This window comes from Dama dama, chromosome 7, assembly GCF_033118175.1.
Source record: "Dama dama isolate Ldn47 chromosome 7, ASM3311817v1, whole genome shotgun sequence".
NCBI lineage: Eukaryota > Metazoa > Chordata > Mammalia > Artiodactyla > Cervidae > Dama > Dama dama.
The window spans coordinates 31,036,864-31,055,595 of NC_083687.1; the positions used below are offsets into that span (position 1 = coordinate 31,036,864).

Sequence of the window (18,732 nt, forward strand, 5' to 3'; positions counted from 1 at the left end):
CCATTTCCTTCTCTAATAAAAATACTAGATTGAACTAATAGGCTAAAGTCTCTGAAGACTGGAAACTGTGAATTTGAATCATTGATCAAACTTCTTGAGTCTTGAATATGTGCACAATTAAAGAATACAGCAAAGGACAGGAGTTGGAAAAGCAACTAAAAAGGGGACAGATGAGGACGTGCGTAAATGATTTTTGTTTTGGAGACTCACCTTTATCTTTTTCATTTTAGCTCTACTTATCTAGGGCTTGGTATAGAAGATATGAAGATGTACTAGAATTTCTCCCTTAATCACTGCAGAAACTTGGATGATCTTCATGGAAATCGTCTCCATAGGAAACCAAACTATTACTGAATTTGTCCTTCTTGGTTTCTGTGTCAGAGCTGAGCTGCATCTCCTTCTCTTTATTGTGTTCACTGTCATCTACGCTTCCATCATCCTAGGGAACATGCTAATCATTGTGGCGGTGGTTAGCTCGCAGAGGCTCCACACACCCATGTATTTCTTTCTGGCTAATCTGTCCTTCCTGGAGATCCTCTATACTTCCTCAGTGGTGCCCAAAATGTTGGAGGGCTTCTTGCAGGAGGCAGCCATCTCTGTGGCTGGTTGCTTGCTCCAGTTCTTTGTCTTTGGTTCTTTAGCCACTGCTGAATGCTTCCTACTGGCTGTCATGGCATATGATCGCTACCTGGCCATCTGCTACCCCCTCCGCTACCCTCTCCTGATGGGACCCATATGGTGTTTGGGGCTGGTGGTCATAGCGTGGCTCTCTGGCTTCATGGTAGGTGTAGTGATTATAGCCCTCATGGCCCAACTGAGATTCTGTGGCCCCAACCACATTGATCACTTTTACTGTGACTTCATGCCTTTGATGAACCTGGCCTGCTCAGATCCCAGTGTAGCCCAGATGACAACATTCATTCTCTCTGTGGTCTGCCTCACTGTTCCCTTTGGACTGATTCTGACATCTTATGGCCGGATCGTGGTGGCTGTGCTGAGAGTTCCTGCTGGGGCCAGCAGAAGAAAGGCTTTCTCCACGTGTTCCTCCCACCTAGCTGTAGTGTCCACATTCTATGGCTCTCTCATGGTCTTGTACATCGCACCGTCTGCTGTCCACTCCCAGCTCCTCACCAAGGTCTTTGCCCTGCTCTACACTGTGGTCACTCCTTTCTTCAATCCTGTGATTTATACCCTAAGGAATAAGGAAGTTCAGCAGGCACTATGGAGGCTTCTGTATGTTAAGCAAACTGAAACAAATGATTGAAGGAGGATGGTGGTAAAGATGTTTATTGGACTTTGGGATTGGTTGGATAGAAATAACTTTGTCCTGTTTTAACATTTCTGTGAAAAGTTTTATAGTTACTGTACTCATACTGAAAATGAATATTGTACAGCAATGATTTTAAAGTGCTTTAAACTTTTTGCTTTAATATTTGATAATTTCTTTACCAAATGGGCTATGAATATTTCCTATAGGAAATAAATATATGAAAACAGCAATACAAAACAAACCTAGAGATAAGTTGAATCATGGAAGTTTGTAATGTGGTTTTTCAATGATGACTAAGTCTTGAACCTCTTTTATTTTAACCAATACGTATGTATTTTTTCCTCAGAGATTTTCAGCATAGCTAAACATGATTTAGGTGATCTCTGTTTGTGAAAGCTCGTAGTTGTTTTTTATTTTTTCACCATACAAATATAGTTCACATTTAGTTCACATATTTTCCTACAATAAATTCTTGGGAGTTGAATTGTCAGGGTAAAGGGAAAGCATATTAAAAAATTAAAGCTGAATGCATTTGTTTATTTTAACTATTTTATTGTAGAAAATTTCAAATATACACAAAAATAGATAGAACATTATAATGAATCCCATACAGCCATCATCTAGCATCAATATCAACATTTGCCAATCCTATTTCTACTGCCTATAGCTCCTTTTTTTTTCCTGGAACATTTTAGAGCAAATTTCAGATGTTTAAGTATTGTGTTATGTGAGTAGTGTAGCTATGTATTCCATGTGCAAATACATTTGATCCTTAAACAACATGGATTTGAACTGCACAGTTTCACTTAAAGGCAGACATTTTTTTTAGTAGTAAATACAGAAGTATGGGATTTATGGCTGGTTGAATCTGCAGATAGGGAACCTCATATGTACAGGGGAAGCGTGTACAGAGAGCCAACTCAAAGTTATAGGTGGATTTTCAATTTCTCAGTGAGTTGTCACCCTGACCTTGGTGTTGTTCAAGGATCAAGTGTATTCAGTATGCTTGCTGACTGATGAAGGCATTTATAGAAAGAAACATGCCAACCCTGATGTTATGATGTTTAAAAGTACTTCCCCAATGGCATCTAATACCCAGGCTATGTTCAAATTTCTCCAATTATCTTTAAATAAATTCTTAAAATTAGGATGTAAACAAGGTTCACACAATGTGTGTTATTATGTTTCTTAGTCCCTTATTTCACAGCAGTCCTTCTCTCTTTTCTTTTTTTCATACTTTTGACTTATTGGGGAAATTAAGCTCTCTGTAGAATGGTTTATATTTTACATTAGACTTTCTGCTGACTTATGGTTTAGTTTGATGTCTACCCCTATATCTTGTATTTTATATGAACTTGTTTTGTGTCGGTCTCAGCCTATTGATGGTGTCGTGATGCCATCAGCTAAGAATGCCTGAGGCACTCACCTGGGCTCTCCCTACAGACATTTCTCTGACCAAGGCTAATGCTGTGGCTGGGTCGACCCTTGTGGTTCTTATTATGATTGCAGGGTGCATCTCAGCAACAATCATTATGGAAATTTGAAAAAACAGGTTTATTACTTATAGGTCCTGGAGGTTATATGAACACCTGGGACCACACAAAGAAAATTTAGGGAGAGAGAGAGCATGGATCTGGGACTCTGCCATTATCGGGATTGAGGGTGGGGTGTCTAGGGTGTCATGGGTCCACTCTTTATCAATGAAAATAAAACACAAGAGGAGAAATTAAAGCGTGGGAGGGAAAAGCAGGGCCACTCAAGTGGTCAGTTAATGGAGGTCATCCAAGATGTGTAGTTGACTATATGTTTATTTGAGGTAAATGTGTTTGAAATAAATGCCCGTCAATCAAAAACTTAATGTTAGGCACTTGCATTACAATAAAAAGGGTAATTGTCAGACACTTAGTGCTACAAAACTAATATTTTAAAAAATTTTTTTCTTTTTTTATTACTCAGCCATTAAAAAGAATACATTTGCATCAGTTCTAATGAGGTGGATGAAACTGGAGGCTATTATACAGAGTGAAGTAAGCCAGAAAGAAAAACACCAATACAGTATACTAATGCATATATATGGAATTTAGAAAGATGGTAATGATAACCCTATAGGCGAGACAGCAAAAGAGGCACAGATGTATAGACCAGTCTTTTGGACTCTGTGGGAGAAGGCGAGGGTGGGATGATTTGAGAGAATAGCATTGAAACATGTATATTATCATATGTGAAACAGATTGCCAGTCCAGGTTCGATGTATGAGACAGGGTGCTCGGGGCTGGTGCACTGGGATGACCCTGAGGGATGGGATGGGGAGGGAGGTAGAAGAGGGGCTCAGGATGGGGAACACATGTACACCCATGGCTGATTTGTGTCAATGTATGGCAAAAACCACTACAATATTGTAAAGCAATTAGCCTCCAACTAATAGAAATAAATGGAAAAAATAAAAGATCATGCTTGTAAAATAAATAAATAAATAAATTTAAAGAGCAGTTTACATGATAACTGGTAAACATAAAAATTTAAACATGATAAAGTTTTTACACAGTAAATTTTTAAAAATGTACACAATGAAATTTACATCTATCACCCGAAACCACTGATATCCTTGCCTAGAATCCAGGTACAGATAGAGAGAGTAGTTTTGGTATCCACCAGGGTTCTTGGATTTCCCCAATCAATAGAAATTGACTAGAAGCCAGACAAGAATTCAGGCCAAGACTTTATTGGGGCTCCTTCACTGGCTGCATGAAGGAGAAAACAAGTAACAGATTCGATTGTTTGCTCCAGAGGAAGGGCGCGCTCCTTCCTTACATGAGGTGAGGCTGGGGGTGGGAAGAGGGATGGGGCCAAAGGGGTGGCTTAGACGGTTTGCCTACTGTTTTGTATTGTTGAATGCAGGGGGGCATCCTCAGTACCTGCTTTTGCTCCCAACACCCAGTTTTTGCTCTTAGTTCTTCAGAAAGGACATTGGGTCTTTTATCTTTTGTATCTTTTGGTCCAGAATTTGCCTATGCCCACAGTTATTTTTAGTCTTATATAGTTTCTTTGTATTTTGTAGGTGGAGGAGAGGTGTGTCCAGGTGCAAGCTTTGCAGTACTATAGCAAAAGGTCCCAGGTACTAGGCCTGCCTCAGTTTCTTGACTATGTCCACACAAACAGATGTGAGTGGTTTATTTTATGCTTTTTACATAAATGGGAACATACTAAGCATACTATTTTGTACTTTATTTTTTCTGTTTAACAAATATGGAATTCTTTAACACCATTGGAAATAATCATTGGATATTACGGCTAACCACATGGTGCTATGGTGAAGAATCCACCTGTCAGTGCAGGAGACACAACAGACGCCAGTTCAAGCCCTGGGTTGGGAAGATCCCCTGGAGTAGGAAATGGCAACCTGATCTAGTATTCTTGCTTGGAAAATTTCATGGGCAGAGGAAGCAGGTGGGCTATAGGCCATGGGGTCACAAAGGGTCAGACATGACCGAGCAACTGAGCACCCACATTATGCTTGCATATGTTTTCACAACTAAAGGGAAAGGTATGTAAAGACAGACACCAACATTTACACAATGGTTTCATCAGTTGTGTGCAGTGTTTGGGGGGAAGAAAGAGAGATCTTCATTTTTTTAGAGGTTACTATTTTATTTGAATTGTTCCAGTTAGGGTGTATTATAGTTATGATTTAAGCTATAGAATTTTTTAAAAAATGTAGGTGGCATTTACTGCTAAGCTGTAGACAATGGACCTTACAGGAGTTCAGAGAAGGGGGCTTTTCCCTGTTGGGGCATTCCCCTGTTGGGAATGAAGTAAAGGTTTGACTCAGATAGATGAAGTGACTGAACACACTGCTGAGGATGAGAAGTCAGTAGATCAGCCTGGTATCTGTGGAGAATTCACAGAAGGGAATAGTGGAAGATGAGCTGTCAGGCGGGCATTTGGGCACAGAGGACACCAAAAGGCCATATAATCATGTAGATGGTACTTTGTAATAATATGCCAGCTTCCCTCCCCTTGAATCAGGCCCAGCATTGGCAAGGCCTTGATAATCCACATAAAATACTCCTCAAGGGCTGTCTGAATTGAAATACTTTTCTGGGATGGTGAAAGGTCTGAAAGCTGGGTGTGGGGTGGAAGAGGGTTGAGAGCTTAGTGGAGAGCATTAGCCCCCATGGAGATGGAAAGGTGGGTTTCCATATAACCCCTGGTTTCTGCTCTACTTTTGGTCAAGCCAACAGTTCAGGAAACTCCTCTGGAGGAAGACAAGTATCTCATGAAGCTGATATTTCTTTTTCATTTAAGGTTGCTCTCCAGTCAATCTATAATTGGTTCTCAGGGGCCCTTCCCCTCTAGGCAATTGTCAGCCCTCTTTTGTGATAAAGGGAAGGACCTACAACGAAAAGTCAAAGGAATCAGAGAGCTAGAAAAGGAGATGGAGAGTGGAAGAGAGAGTGGCGCTGGGGAGTGGAGTGTGACAGGTGTGATATTTCTAATCAATGTCTGACATTATTTCAGATTGAGGTCAAGAAGGGAGGAGTTGAAGTTGGGAAACTTCAATAATCTGAACTTTTGGAAGATCTTAGCACATATTCTGCTTTTCACAATTTTTTTCTTTTGGAAGTGCTTGCAGGTGAGTTTCCTATTTTTGTATAATTGTTCACAGATTCTTTTTTAAAAAAGGTAAAGAATTGGTATTTATGGAGTTTTTTCCTCTGATCAGTAATACATTTCATTTAACCTAGAGAGTCAAAAAGTCTGTTTTTCAAAGTCATTTGAAGAAATCCCACAGTCTTCCTCTGGAATCCTAGTGTTGCAACGTCTTCCACTGAAACTTTTCCATTTGTCTATAATCCTCACATCCTTTTATCTTCTCTTTTCCTCCTTCTTTCTCCCCACTTCCCCAACCCCTTGAAAAACAGAGTGAAAATGTGGTAATCTGAAAAGCCAGGATTATGCTATGACTTGAAAATAGTTTTCATGTGAGTGAATTAAAAAAAATTATTTCATTAATAGTTTTTGGCTGCATAGCAGGCAGGATCTTAGTTCCCCGACCAGGGATCAAACCCATGCCCCTGTGATGGAAGTGCACAGTCTTAACCACTGGACCTCTATGGAAGTACCTGAGTAAATTTTAAAAACACTCCCAAGAACAGTCTTGTTGTAGAGATGACAACTATATTTTCACAAACTCTGTTAGCTGATTCTCTGATAACACACACACACACACAGAGGAACAGCTGCATTTCCCCTATACTTTCCCCCTCTGCTTTCAATCATTTGATGTATTCTCATTTTTAATAAACACACACATACAGCCCTTTGGATAGCATATGAGGTCTTCCTTGCAGGTACTCAGCTGCATTTTCAGCTCTTCATTCAGTTACATACCTTTGCTTTCATTACGTCTCTCCTGCCTAGAATGCTGTATTCACTCTCCTACCCTTTGCCTGGCCGACTCTTGTTCTTCAAGACTTTACCTACAATTACTTCCTCAGGGAACCTCTCTGACCTTGATTCTCATACTCCCTCATCTCCTAGTCTTGGTTGAGTTTCTCTCTATTGGCACCTTTCTGTCTACATGGCACCTATACATTCCTCAACCTTATTATTTGTCATGTTTGTAGTATAAAATCTTAGAGACTGTGAGGCCAAAATTGTGCTAAGAAAGTCTTAAAGAGGTTGTGACACTAATGGTGGGATAGGGAAGAGGGAATATATAAGAATTTCCCAAGCAACGATTGATAAGGTGCCAGAGGAATGAAGAAACAGTGTTAAGATAAAGATGATTCAGTTCAGTTCAGTTCAGTCACTCAGTTGTGTCCGACTCTTTGCGACCCCATGAACTGCAGCATGCCAGGCCTCCCTGTCCATCTCCAACTCCCGGAGTTCACCCAAACTCATGCCCATCGACTCGGTGATGCCATCCAACCATCTCATCCTCTGTCGTCCCCTCCTCCTCCTGCCCCCAATCCCTCCCAGCATCAGGCTCTTTTCCAATGAGTCAACTCTTCGCATGAGGTGGCCAAAGTACTGGAGTTTCAGCTTCAGCATCAGTCCTTCTAATGAACACCCAGGACTGATCTCCTTGAGGATGGACTGGTTGGATCTCCTTGCAGTCCAAGGGACGCTCAAGAGTCTTCTCCAACACCACAGTTCAAAAGCATCAATTTTTCGGTGCTCAGCTTTCTTCACAGTCCCACTCTCATATCCATACATGACCACTGGAAAAACCATGCCTTGACTTGACGGACCTTTGTTGGCAAAGTAATGTCTCTGCTTTTTAATATGCTGTCTAGGTTGGTCATAACTTTCCTTCCAAGGAGTAAGCGTCTTTTAATTTCATGGCTGCAATCACCATCTGCAGTGATTTTGGAGCCCAAAAAAATGAAGTCTGACACTGTTTCCACTGTCTCCCCATCTATTTCCCATGAGGTGATGGGACCAGATGCCATGATCTTAGTTTTCTGAATGTTAAGCTTTAAGAGGACTACAATATAGCAAACTTGGGTATCAGGCAGAATTTCCAAATGACTCACAATGAAGCTGGTTGTGATCAGGGAAAATAAAAGAGGTTTTTTTTTTTTTTTTTTGATCACACTAATTGTAAGCTGTGATAGGACACAAAGCAGGCATTTGAATGGCATTATACTATTGCTCATGCAGAACACTCTATGACTGGTTATAGTGATTGGGAAGGTAGAATGTATTATATCACAAAAATATTAGATTGAACTAATAGATTAAGGTCTCTGAAGACTGGAAATTGTGTGTTTGGATCAATTTTCTTGAGTCTTGCATATGTGCACAGTTAAAGAATGCAGGGGAGGACAGGAGTTGGAAAGGCAGTAAGCAACTAAAAAGGGGACAGATGAGGACATGTGTTAAAGATTCTTGTTTTGGAGACTCACTTTTATCTTTTTCATTTTAGCTCTACTTATCTTAGGCTTGGTGTAGAAGATGCAAAGATGCACTAGAATCTGTCACTTAATCACTGCAGAAACTTGGATGACCTTCATGGAAATCGTCTCCATAGGAAACCAAACTATTACTGAATTTGTCCTTCTTGGTTTCTGTGTCAGAGCTGAGCTGCATCTCCTTCTCTTTACTGTGTTCACTGTCATCTACGCTTCCATCATCCTAGGGAACATGCTAATCATTGTGGCAGTGGTTAGCTCGCAGAGGCTCCACACACCCATGTATTTCTTTCTGGCTAATCTGTCCTTCCTGGAGATCCTCTATACTTCCTCAGTGGTGCCCAAAATGTTGGAGGGCTTCTTGCAGGAGGCAGCCATCTCTGTGGCTGGTTGCTTGCTCCAGTTCTTTGTCTTTGGTTCTTTAGCCACTGCTGAATGCTTCCTACTGGCTGTCATGGCATATGATCGCTACCTGGCCATCTGCTACCCCCTCCGCTACCCTCTCCTGATGGGACCCATATGGTGTTTGGGGCTGGTGGTCATAGCGTGGCTCTCTGGCTTCATGGTAGGTGTAGTGATTATAGCCCTCATGGCCCAACTGAGATTCTGTGGCCCCAACCACATTGATCACTTTTACTGTGACTTCATGCCTTTGATGAACCTGGCCTGCTCAGATCCCAGTGTAGCCCAGATGACAACATTCATTCTCTCTGTGGTCTGCCTCACTGTTCCCTTTGGACTGATTCTGACATCTTATGGCCGGATCGTGGTGGCTGTGCTGAGAGTTCCTGCTGGGGCCAGCAGAAGAAAGGCTTTCTCCACGTGTTCCTCCCACCTAGCTGTAGTGTCCACATTCTATGGCTCTCTCATGGTCTTGTACATCGCACCGTCTGCTGTCCACTCCCAGCTCCTCACCAAGGTCTTTGCCCTGCTCTACACTGTGGTCACTCCTCTGTTCAATCCTGTGATTTATACCCTGAGGAATAAGGAAGTTCAGCAGGCACTATGGAGGCTTCTGTATGTTAAGCAAACTGAAACAAATGATTGAAGGAGGATGGTGGTAAAGATGTTATTTGGACTTTGGGATATCTTCCAGGATTGGTTGGGTAGGAATAACTGTCACGTTTTGACATTTCCCTCTGTGATAAGTTTAATAGTTATCATACTTACACTAAAAATGGGTATTGTAGAACAATAACTTTAAAGTGCTTACTTAAAACATTTTAATTTAATATTTTATTATTTCTTTATTAAATAGGCTGTCAATATTTCCTATAGTAAATAGCTATACAAAAATAGGAACACAAAACAAATCTAGAGATCTTGGCTACCTGTATTATATATATAAAACAAGTTGAATCATGGAAGTTTGTAATCTAGTTTTCATTGATGACTATGTCTTGAACCTCTTTTTATTTTGACCAATATGTACTTATTTATTCTTGTGAGATTTTTAGCATAGCTAAACATGATTTAAGTAATCTTCTATTGTGAAAGCTCTTAGTTCACCATACAAATATAGTTCACATTTAGATTTTCCTACAATAAATTCTTAGGAGTTGAATTGCCAAGTTTAAGGAAAAGCATATTAAAATAAATTTAAAGCAGAATGCATTTTAATTGTTTAGCTATTTTATTGTAGACAATTTCAAATATACACAAAAGTAGATAGAACATTATAATGAACCCCATATAGCCATCATCTAGCATCAATATCAACATTTGGCAATCCTATTTCTACTGCCTAAAACTTCTTTTTTTTTTCTGGAAAATTTTAGAGCAAATTTCAGATGTATAAGTATTGTGTGTGTTGTATAAATTGTATTCTGTGTGCAAGTACATTTGACCCTTGAACGATATGGGTTTGAACTGCACAGGTCCACTTAAAGGCAGCCATTCGCAGTAGTAAAAACTACAGCAGTACAGAATTTGTGGCTGGTTGAATCCGTGGCTAGGAAACTTCATATGTACAGAAGAACCATGTGTATGGAGGGCCAACTCAAAGTTATGGGTGGATTTTCACCTTCTTGGTGGTTCATTGCCCCTAACCTTGGTGTTGTTCAAGAGTCTACTGTGTTTGGTATGCTCGCTGACTGATAAAGGCATTTAAGGGAAAAAAAGTGCCAAACCTGATGCTACAATATTTAATAATACTACTCCAGTGGCATCTAATACACAGACCGTGTTAAAATTTCTCTAATTATCTTTAAGTAAATTCTTAAAATTAAGATGCAAACAAAGTTCACACAATGTATCTTGTATTTCTTAGTCCCTTATTTCATAGCAGTCCTTCTTCCCTCCTTTTTTTTTCCTATGCCTTTGACTTGTTGGAGAAATCTCTTTATCTGTAGAACAGTTTATATTCTACATTAGACTTTCTGCTGACTTATGGTTTTGTCTGGTGTCTACCCCTATATCTTGTATTTTATATAAAATTGTTTTGTGTTGGTCTCAGCCTATTGTGTCGTGATGCCATCTGCTAAGAATGCCTCAGGCACTCACCTGGGCAGACCCCACAGACATTTCTCCTACCAAGGCCAATTATGCAGCTGGGCTGACCCTTGTGGTCCTTATTATGATTGCAGGATGCATCTCAGCAACAATCATGATAGAACTTTGAAAACACAAGGTTTGTTTTTCCAAAGTTCTGTAGACTGCCAGGCTCACTGTAGACTGCCAGGCTCCTCTGTCCATGGAATTCTCCAAGCCAGAATACTGGAGTAGGTAGCTGTTCCCTTCTCCAGGGGATCTTCCCAACCCAGGGAACAAAATCAGGTCTCCCACATTGTAGGCAGATTCTTTACTATTTGAGCCGCCAGGAAAGCCCTGAAAAAATAAGGTTTGTTATTCATAGGTCCTGGAGGTTACATGGCACACTTGGGGCCACACAAAGAGAATTTAGGGAGAGAGAGAGAAAGAGAGACGGAGGCCTTGCTGTTATTAGGGTCAAAGGTGGGGGGTGCCTAGGGTTTCATAGGTTTATTCCTTATAGGTGAATATAAAACATAAGAGCAGGAATTAAAGCATGGGCAGGAAAAGCAGAGTCACTCAAGTGGTCAGTTAATGGAGGTAATCAGGATTTTCTAAAAGAGGAACTTCATGGGTGGGGTGGCCCAGCTCTTTTTCTAGATGTGTAGTTGACTATATGTTTATTTGAGATAAATGTGTTTGAAATAAATGACTGGCAATCAGAAGTTTAATGTCAAATACTTTTATGTCAAATACAATAAAAAGTGTAATTATCAGGCACTTAAACTACAAAACTAATATTAAGATAGAAGCTTGATTGGATCTGAGTTAGCTTTTTAGCAGAATATCACAGAGCTCCTGTGATTTCTACTGCACCATATCATGAGGTGCACAATGATTGGTTGTCTCATTTTTAGTGATGCTATTTATATTATTGACCAGAGGGTTCAGGTGGCATCTGTCTGATCCATGTATTATTTGGTTTTCAATCAGATTTTCACCTAATATCTTTAGCTCCCATTGACAAAAGTTGCTGATAATGCCCAAGTGATTTAATTATTTGAACATATTATATTTTCTTTTAATGTTTTGAATGCATTTGTAACAGTTGTAAAACCTTTGTCTGTGGATTCTTATATCTGGGCCACATCATGTTTAGTTTTTATTCACTTCCTTTTCTCTTGAATATTTATCATGTTTTACCAATTATTTGTATGACTAATAACTTTTTGACTGAATATAGGTCATTGAGGAAACTCTGGATTCTCTTATCTTCTTCAGAAGAAGATTGGTTTTTGTTCTAGCAGACATTTCAAGTCATGGAAGGTCATCTTGACCTTGATGATCATCTTGAATCAAGTAGGCTTGGTTTTATGCTCTGGGAGTACGGATTTGTGGAAAACCCAAGGTGTCAGTCTCTTGTGTGATATGACTCAGCCTCCAAATTCTCTCCTCCTGGGGGGCATGGTCAGGGTTTTAGATTCAGCCTGTGTTTGGTCAGGTCTAGTGTAGGCCTTACCCAAGGATGTGGTTTTTACTCTGAAGACTTGGACTTTAAGAGTGTTAGTTTGAAAAAAAAAAAAAAGAGTGTTAGTTTGATAATAAGACTATTAATAAGGTGTGCAGAACAGCCCACTTTCCTGATACTGCTGTTTTCCAAACCCTGCTCCACTTCTAGTGTGTTTTATTTCAATCCTATAGCAGCTTCTTTCTGATAAGTCTGAAAGACCATATGAATGGTCTTTCCATTCATATCTTGAAGTCAGCTACAACCACAACATCTGTTTCCCCAAACTATTTTTGGATATCTTCTGCAAAGATCCCTCTTCTCTTGTGCCTTACCCTACAACTTTCAGTTGCTTGAGGTACCCGTGTTTCAAACCCTGATTTTTGCTTTCTCAGTGAGTGGGATTGCTCATGTATTGATTCACACCTTGGGAATTCCCTGGGTGAAATGTATAACTGATCCCTAAATATGGAAGGCAAGGAGAGACCTAGAATCTGGTTGTCCTGGTTTCTATATCAGTTTTATTTCCAGTTGTCTATGTAATGCTCTGGGAGAATCTTGATGTTAACTGATATACTTTGTAAATGTGGTGGTGAAGTGGGAAGAGATTTTTTTCCAAATGCTTTTTTATGGAGATTATCCTTAACCCCAAGAACTCTTCATACTCAGAATCCTTTCCAGGGAACTCTTCACTTCCTTATTTCTTAGACTATAAATGAAAGGATTGAGAGTGGGGGTTACCAGGGCATACATGAGAGCAGCACCCAGCTCCCCAGAGCCATGGGAAGCTGACGGGGACTTCAGGTAGGTGGCAAAGACCGAGCTGTAGAAGAGGATGACCATGGAGAGGTGGGAGCTGCATGTGGCCAGGGCTTTCTTTTTCCCCTGTGTTGATGGGATCCGAGCTACAGCAAGGAAAATATGGGCGTAGGAGCTTATGATGCAGAAGAGAGGGCTGATTCCTAAGAGTCCTGTCAGAACGATCATCAGGTCCTCATTGAGGTGCGTATCAGAGCAGGAAAACTTTAAGAGAGGTTTGAAATCACAAAAAAAGTGAGGAATCTCTAGATTAGTATAGAATGATAGTCGGGTTAGCATCAAGGTTTGGATCAAAGAGTCAGAGTGGGCCACTCCCCATGACCCACCCACCAGCAGCCCACATCTGCAAGGAGTCATCAGGAGTGGATAGTGCAGAGGATGGCAGATGGCAGCGTAGCGGTCGATAGCCATGGCAGTCAAAAGCAGGTTGTCCATATTAGCAAAAACTGCAAAGAAATATAACTGGGCCAGGCACTCAGAGAAGGAGATAGATCCATTACTGGTCCACAAAGTCTCCAGCATTTTGGGGGCGGTGGTGGTAGTGGAGCAGAGGTCGACCAGGGAGAGCTGGCTGAGGAAGAAATACATGGGGGTGTGGAGGTGGAGGTCAGCTCCGATAGCCAGCAGCAGTAGCGCGTTTCCTGAGACACTCAGCAAGTAGAGGGCCAGGAGGAGAGCAAAGAGGAGCTGTGGTTTGTCTGGGTCCCTGGAGAGCCCTGAGAGGACAAAGTCAGGGTTCTTGCTGCAGTTCATTTCAGGTCTTGATGGGCTACAAGAAAACAATCAGCATGAAGAGGATTCACTCAGTTAGCTACAGATGGATAAAACCTTGGATCCTTTATCTTGGCAATGGGTTTTACTTATACCACCAATGGGAAGAATGGATAAACAAAATAGCAATGGGGAAGACAAGAGCTGTACCTCACAAAAGATGGTCAAATTAAGGAGACATCAAGGCAAGAGAATGAGAGAAACAATCGAGATTTCCTGGAGGTATGAAAGTGTAAAGAGTTTTCTTAATGATACTTTGTATAATTGGTGGTTTAACTACTTGCTTGTTAATCTGTTTTCTTCACAAGACCATGAGTCTTTCAAGACAGAGGCTGCATTTCAGTACTTAGCTTAATGCCTGGCACATAGAAGGAGCTCAATAAATACCTACCCACCTACACAGTCAGTATCCTCCTGTTTTCACAAGGATCATGCCCCCATCCAATACATTCTCCATACTATGGTCAGTGTGTCTTTTCAAAAAAGAAAATCTCATCATGTCACTTCATTGTTTAAAAAATGGGTCTCTACATACAAATGACCAGTAGGTGCATGAAAAGATGCTCATCATTGCTAATTATTAGAGAAATGCAAAATCAAAACTACAGTGAGGTACCACCTTACATGAGTAAGAATGTCCACCATTAAAAAGTCTACAAAATAATAAATGCTGGGGAGAGCATGGAGCAAAAGCAACCCTCTTACACTGTTGGTGGGAATGTAAATTGTTGCCTCCACTGTGGAAAACAGTATAGAGGTTCCTCCAAAAACTAAAAGTAGAGTTGCCATATGACCTAGCAGTTTCACTTCGGGGCATATACCCAGACAAAACTACGATTAAAAAAGTCACATGTACCCCTATGTTCATAGAAACATTACAATAACAAAGACATGGAAAAACCTAAATACCTATTGACAGATGAATGGATAAAGAAGACGTTGTATACATGGAACACAATGGAATATTACTCAGTCATTAAAAAAATGAAATTATACTATTTGCAGCAACATAGACTGACCTAGAAATGATCATACAAAGTGAAGTAAATCAGAAAGGGAAAGACAAATACCATATGATATCAGTTATATGTGGAATCTAAAAAATGGCACAAATGAGCATATCTATGAAACGGAAACAGACTCACAGAACTAGAGGACATGCTTGTGGGAGTTCCCTGGCAGGCCGGTAGTTAGGACTCGCTGCTCTCACTGCCTGCCATGGCCGGGGATCAATCCCTGGTCAGGGAACTAAAGCCCCCCAACAGCAGGGACAAAAAGAGCAGACTCGTGGTTGCCAAGGGGGAGAGGGAAGAGGAGGAAACAATGGAGGAGGTAAGTATTGGGCATTTAGGATTAGCAAAGCAAAGTACTATGTATAGGATGGATAAACACCAAGATCCTACTATATGGCACATGGAACATATTCAATATTCTCTGATAAGCCATAATGGAAAAGAACGTGAAAAATAAACTATGTATAACTGAGTCACTATGCTGTACATCAGAAATTAAAACAACATTGTAAATCAACCATACTTCAATTAAATTTTAAAAAATGAGCCTCCAGAGAACCATTGCTCTAATAAAAAATACCCTACCACGTCTTAAAAAACTCATTTGGTTTTGACCTTGAGATGTCTCACTGTCCACTCATTGTCTGTTCCCCAGCAACACTGGCTGCACTGCATCACCTTACATACACCACGTTCATTCTCTGCTTTAAGTCAGTTCTTGCTCATCCTTCTAACCTCTAGCTTTCTTAGGAAAGTCCTCCATTGCCTCTTTGTCTAAGACGATGCTTCCTTTTCTGTGTTCTCACGGCACCTTGGTAGTTTACTGCAATTGTAATATGGACGGGGTAGTCATATTTATTTAACTATTTAAGTTATTTAGTTAACTTTGGTCTCCCTAACAAAGCAATAGGATCATTATGGCTGAGATTGAATCAGATTTTCCTCTCCAGTGCTTGGAATACAAAGTACAGTATATGTTAGAAAATGAAATAAATGTCAGTGAAAGTAGGAGAGGATGATGGGTTGTCTCCCCCCAAAAGTATTTTTCCATTTCAAGAATAAAATTTCTTTCCTACAAAAGCTGTCCTAGTAACATGGGTTGGAAACATTGATTCATCTAATTCCTTCATCAAATTGAGACCAAGTATGATAAGTTTTATTTCCTATGAAATGTCCTTCATTTCAGACTCTTTCTCACCTTTTAAATTGTTATCCTTTTTGAGTTTTCTCTAGTCAACTCATTCCCAGTTAGTTTCATCAGCAGCTAACAGGCTTCACTGTCTCTACCTCTAGTTGCTAAAATTCAAGCTGTCAGCATCTGCCATAAATTTTAGGGCTTTCTTCTTTGGGCCTGATTCTCCCTGGTTTACGTTTTTCTAATATCTTATTTCCTGTTGCATCACATATCCACTGGTGCCTTTTTATCAAGAACTTCTGCATCTGCATCCTCCTATCAATAAGATAGGTTTTTCCATTACTCAGCAGCATTCATTCTCCTTTTCTCAATTATAGCATAAATTCCTGGGAGTAGGGACCATGCATGAGTGCATGCATGCTAAGTCACTCAGTCGTGTCCGACTCTTTGCAATTCTATGGATTGTAGCCTGCCAGGCTCCTCTGTCCATGGGATTCTCCAGGCAAGAATACCGGAGTGGGTTGCCATGCCCTCCTCCAGGAGGTCTTTCTGACCTAGGGATTGAAGATACATTATATCTTCTGCATTTGCAGGCAGGCTCTTTACTACTAGTGCCCCCTGGGAAGCCCAGTAGGGATGATGGTTCTTTAAAATATTTTAAGCACTACCTGGGACATGAGTATGTGGTTGTTTCCAAAGATTATTGTTCAGTAGTTGCTTTCAAAACATGAAGACATCTATGTATTTCTCATGTGTTAGTAGAGGAGAAATTGCTCTTTGTGTCAACTACCGTGAAGAGATGAGCTATACTCTGCTTCTTGGAAATAATCAATTACACCTGAATAAAAGTTTTATTTGTGTCTGCTAATAGTGAGTTGTGTAAGGTAGAGGATCTTCAACATTTTTGCAGTCTGTGGCATATATAATCAAAGTCTTATAAGGAATCTTGTGATAGGCACAGTTACATTTTCTTTTCCACTGATAGTCTCATTTCTCCCCTGTTTCTAACAAACTTTAAATGTTCCAATGTTAACTGACTCGGGATAAAGAGACATAACGCTTTCCTTCTTCAAGCCAAGCATTTTTAAATACGTGAGAACAGAGACTCTGAAACCTGAGCATGCTTAAGGATCATTTGCTGAGTCAGTGAAGTCCCAGATTCCTGGGATCCACCCAGAGGTTCTGATTTAAGAGGTCTGAGGTGGAACATGAGAATTTGCTTTTCTATCATTCTCCAACATCAGATGATGCGGATGTCACTAATGTGCTGTGTAATTCAAATATAGCAAAATACATTCTTTTATCATCTGAATTGCTCTTTTTTGGTTTCATTTTCTCTATCCTTTTTAACTGAGAAATGAAAGATTTCCCACTTTTTACAAGATTAAGTCTTCCTGTACTCCTTTATCTCTTTCAGTTCAGTCACTCAGTCGTGTCCCACTCTTTGGGACCCCATGGACTCTAGCCTGCCAGGCTCCTCTGTCCATGGGATTTTCCAGGCAAGAACACTGGACTGGGTTGCCATTTCCTTCTCCACTTATCGCGTTAGGATATTACTTCTTCAGCTCAGACAGGGCCATAATTCTCACATTTCAAATCTCTCAGGTTGTGCCTTCTTGACTGTTACTGAATAGTCTCATTGTTATTATATCCACTTCTAGGTTTATATTATATACATCTCTCAGTTATAGTATAAATGAGAGAATTATATATATGTATATATATTTAAAACTCTAGAGAATATATGGTTTACCTTAGGTCTCAAGACAAGTGTGGCTCAATACTGAAATTACCTAAATCCTGTTTTAACATCTCAAAGTAATGAGGGTTTTTTAAATCCAGTTTTAAAATTTTGGCCTCAGATAGAGCATACCCTAAACTGATGAGTTCCCATAGCCTTCTCCCAATGATGGCCCACTTTTCTGATTTTAGAGCAAAGTCTTCAAAAAACTCAGTGTCTCCACTACTCATTGCCAATTACTTTTCAAACTGTTTGCCTTTAATCTTCTCTTGAACTGACTTCAGTCAAACTTTTGCTCTTACCATTCCACTGAATTCACTCTTGTCAATGTCAAAGTTCAATTCTCAGTCTTTAAATTACTTGACCTGTCAGTAACACTTAACAGACTTGATCCTTCTTTTCTTACCAAACACTTAAAAACAAAAACAAAAACAAAAAATCTTGCTTTCAGAATACCCACCAAGCTCTCACTTTCCAGTGCAGACTTGATTTCAGTCTCCTTGGCTGCTTGCTGCTCTTCCTTCTTATTATTCACTTTTATGCCTCTTCTCTTTTCTGTCTTCTATGCTTCATATATGTATAAACACACAGCTCTCAAATTATACCTTTAATTTTAACTTATTTTTCTAACTCTAGACATATATATTTAATTTCCAACTAGCCATTTCTACAATAGCAGTTTTACCATTTAAGGTATTTTCTTTCAGCTGGTTTGATTTATATACTGCCTTGGAAACAGGTACACAAATCAAAAGAGACTTTCTATGTTATGGAGCCCAGCAGGTGCAGAACTTGAAGACTTTATGGTCCACTTTGAAAGCTGATCCTGTTACTCCATTTGCCACATGACATCTTCAACCCTTGCCTCTGGTTTCTCTAATCTTTACTCCGTAAATGATGACCTTAGAAATATTCATTCTATCCAGTGTTATTGATGGGCGGATGGGAAAGAACAAAGAATTTTAGGGCCTTGGAATACTCTGATGTACCAGCTAAAGATAATGCATTTAGGAGCTGAGCATTATCAATCTTCATTTCTCTCGGGACCAGAAAGAGTTTGGCTGCAAAAGAAATCTTTCTGGCCTTAGAG

At 40.0% G+C, this 18,732-nt stretch overlaps 3 protein-coding genes across 3 annotated transcripts; 2 read left to right on the plus strand and 1 right to left on the minus strand.

Annotated features, from left to right (window-relative positions):
- Positions 1-316: 316 nt before the first annotated feature.
- Positions 317-1,264, plus strand: LOC133059102 (olfactory receptor 11A1-like). The gene has a single exon (XM_061146138.1). The coding sequence runs from the start codon at positions 317-319 to the stop codon at positions 1,262-1,264; it is 948 nt and encodes a 315-aa protein (XP_061002121.1).
- A 7,023-nt stretch (positions 1,265-8,287) lies between these two features.
- LOC133059103 (olfactory receptor 11A1-like) lies at positions 8,288-9,235 on the plus strand. Its single transcript, XM_061146139.1, has one exon. The coding sequence runs from the start codon at positions 8,288-8,290 to the stop codon at positions 9,233-9,235; it is 948 nt and encodes a 315-aa protein (XP_061002122.1).
- A 3,570-nt stretch (positions 9,236-12,805) lies between these two features.
- On the minus strand, positions 12,806-13,735 carry LOC133059269 (olfactory receptor 1361-like). Its single transcript, XM_061146265.1, has one exon. It carries the CDS (start codon positions 13,733-13,735, stop codon positions 12,806-12,808), a length of 930 nt encoding a protein of 309 aa, XP_061002248.1.
- Positions 13,736-18,732: the final 4,997 nt, after the last annotated feature.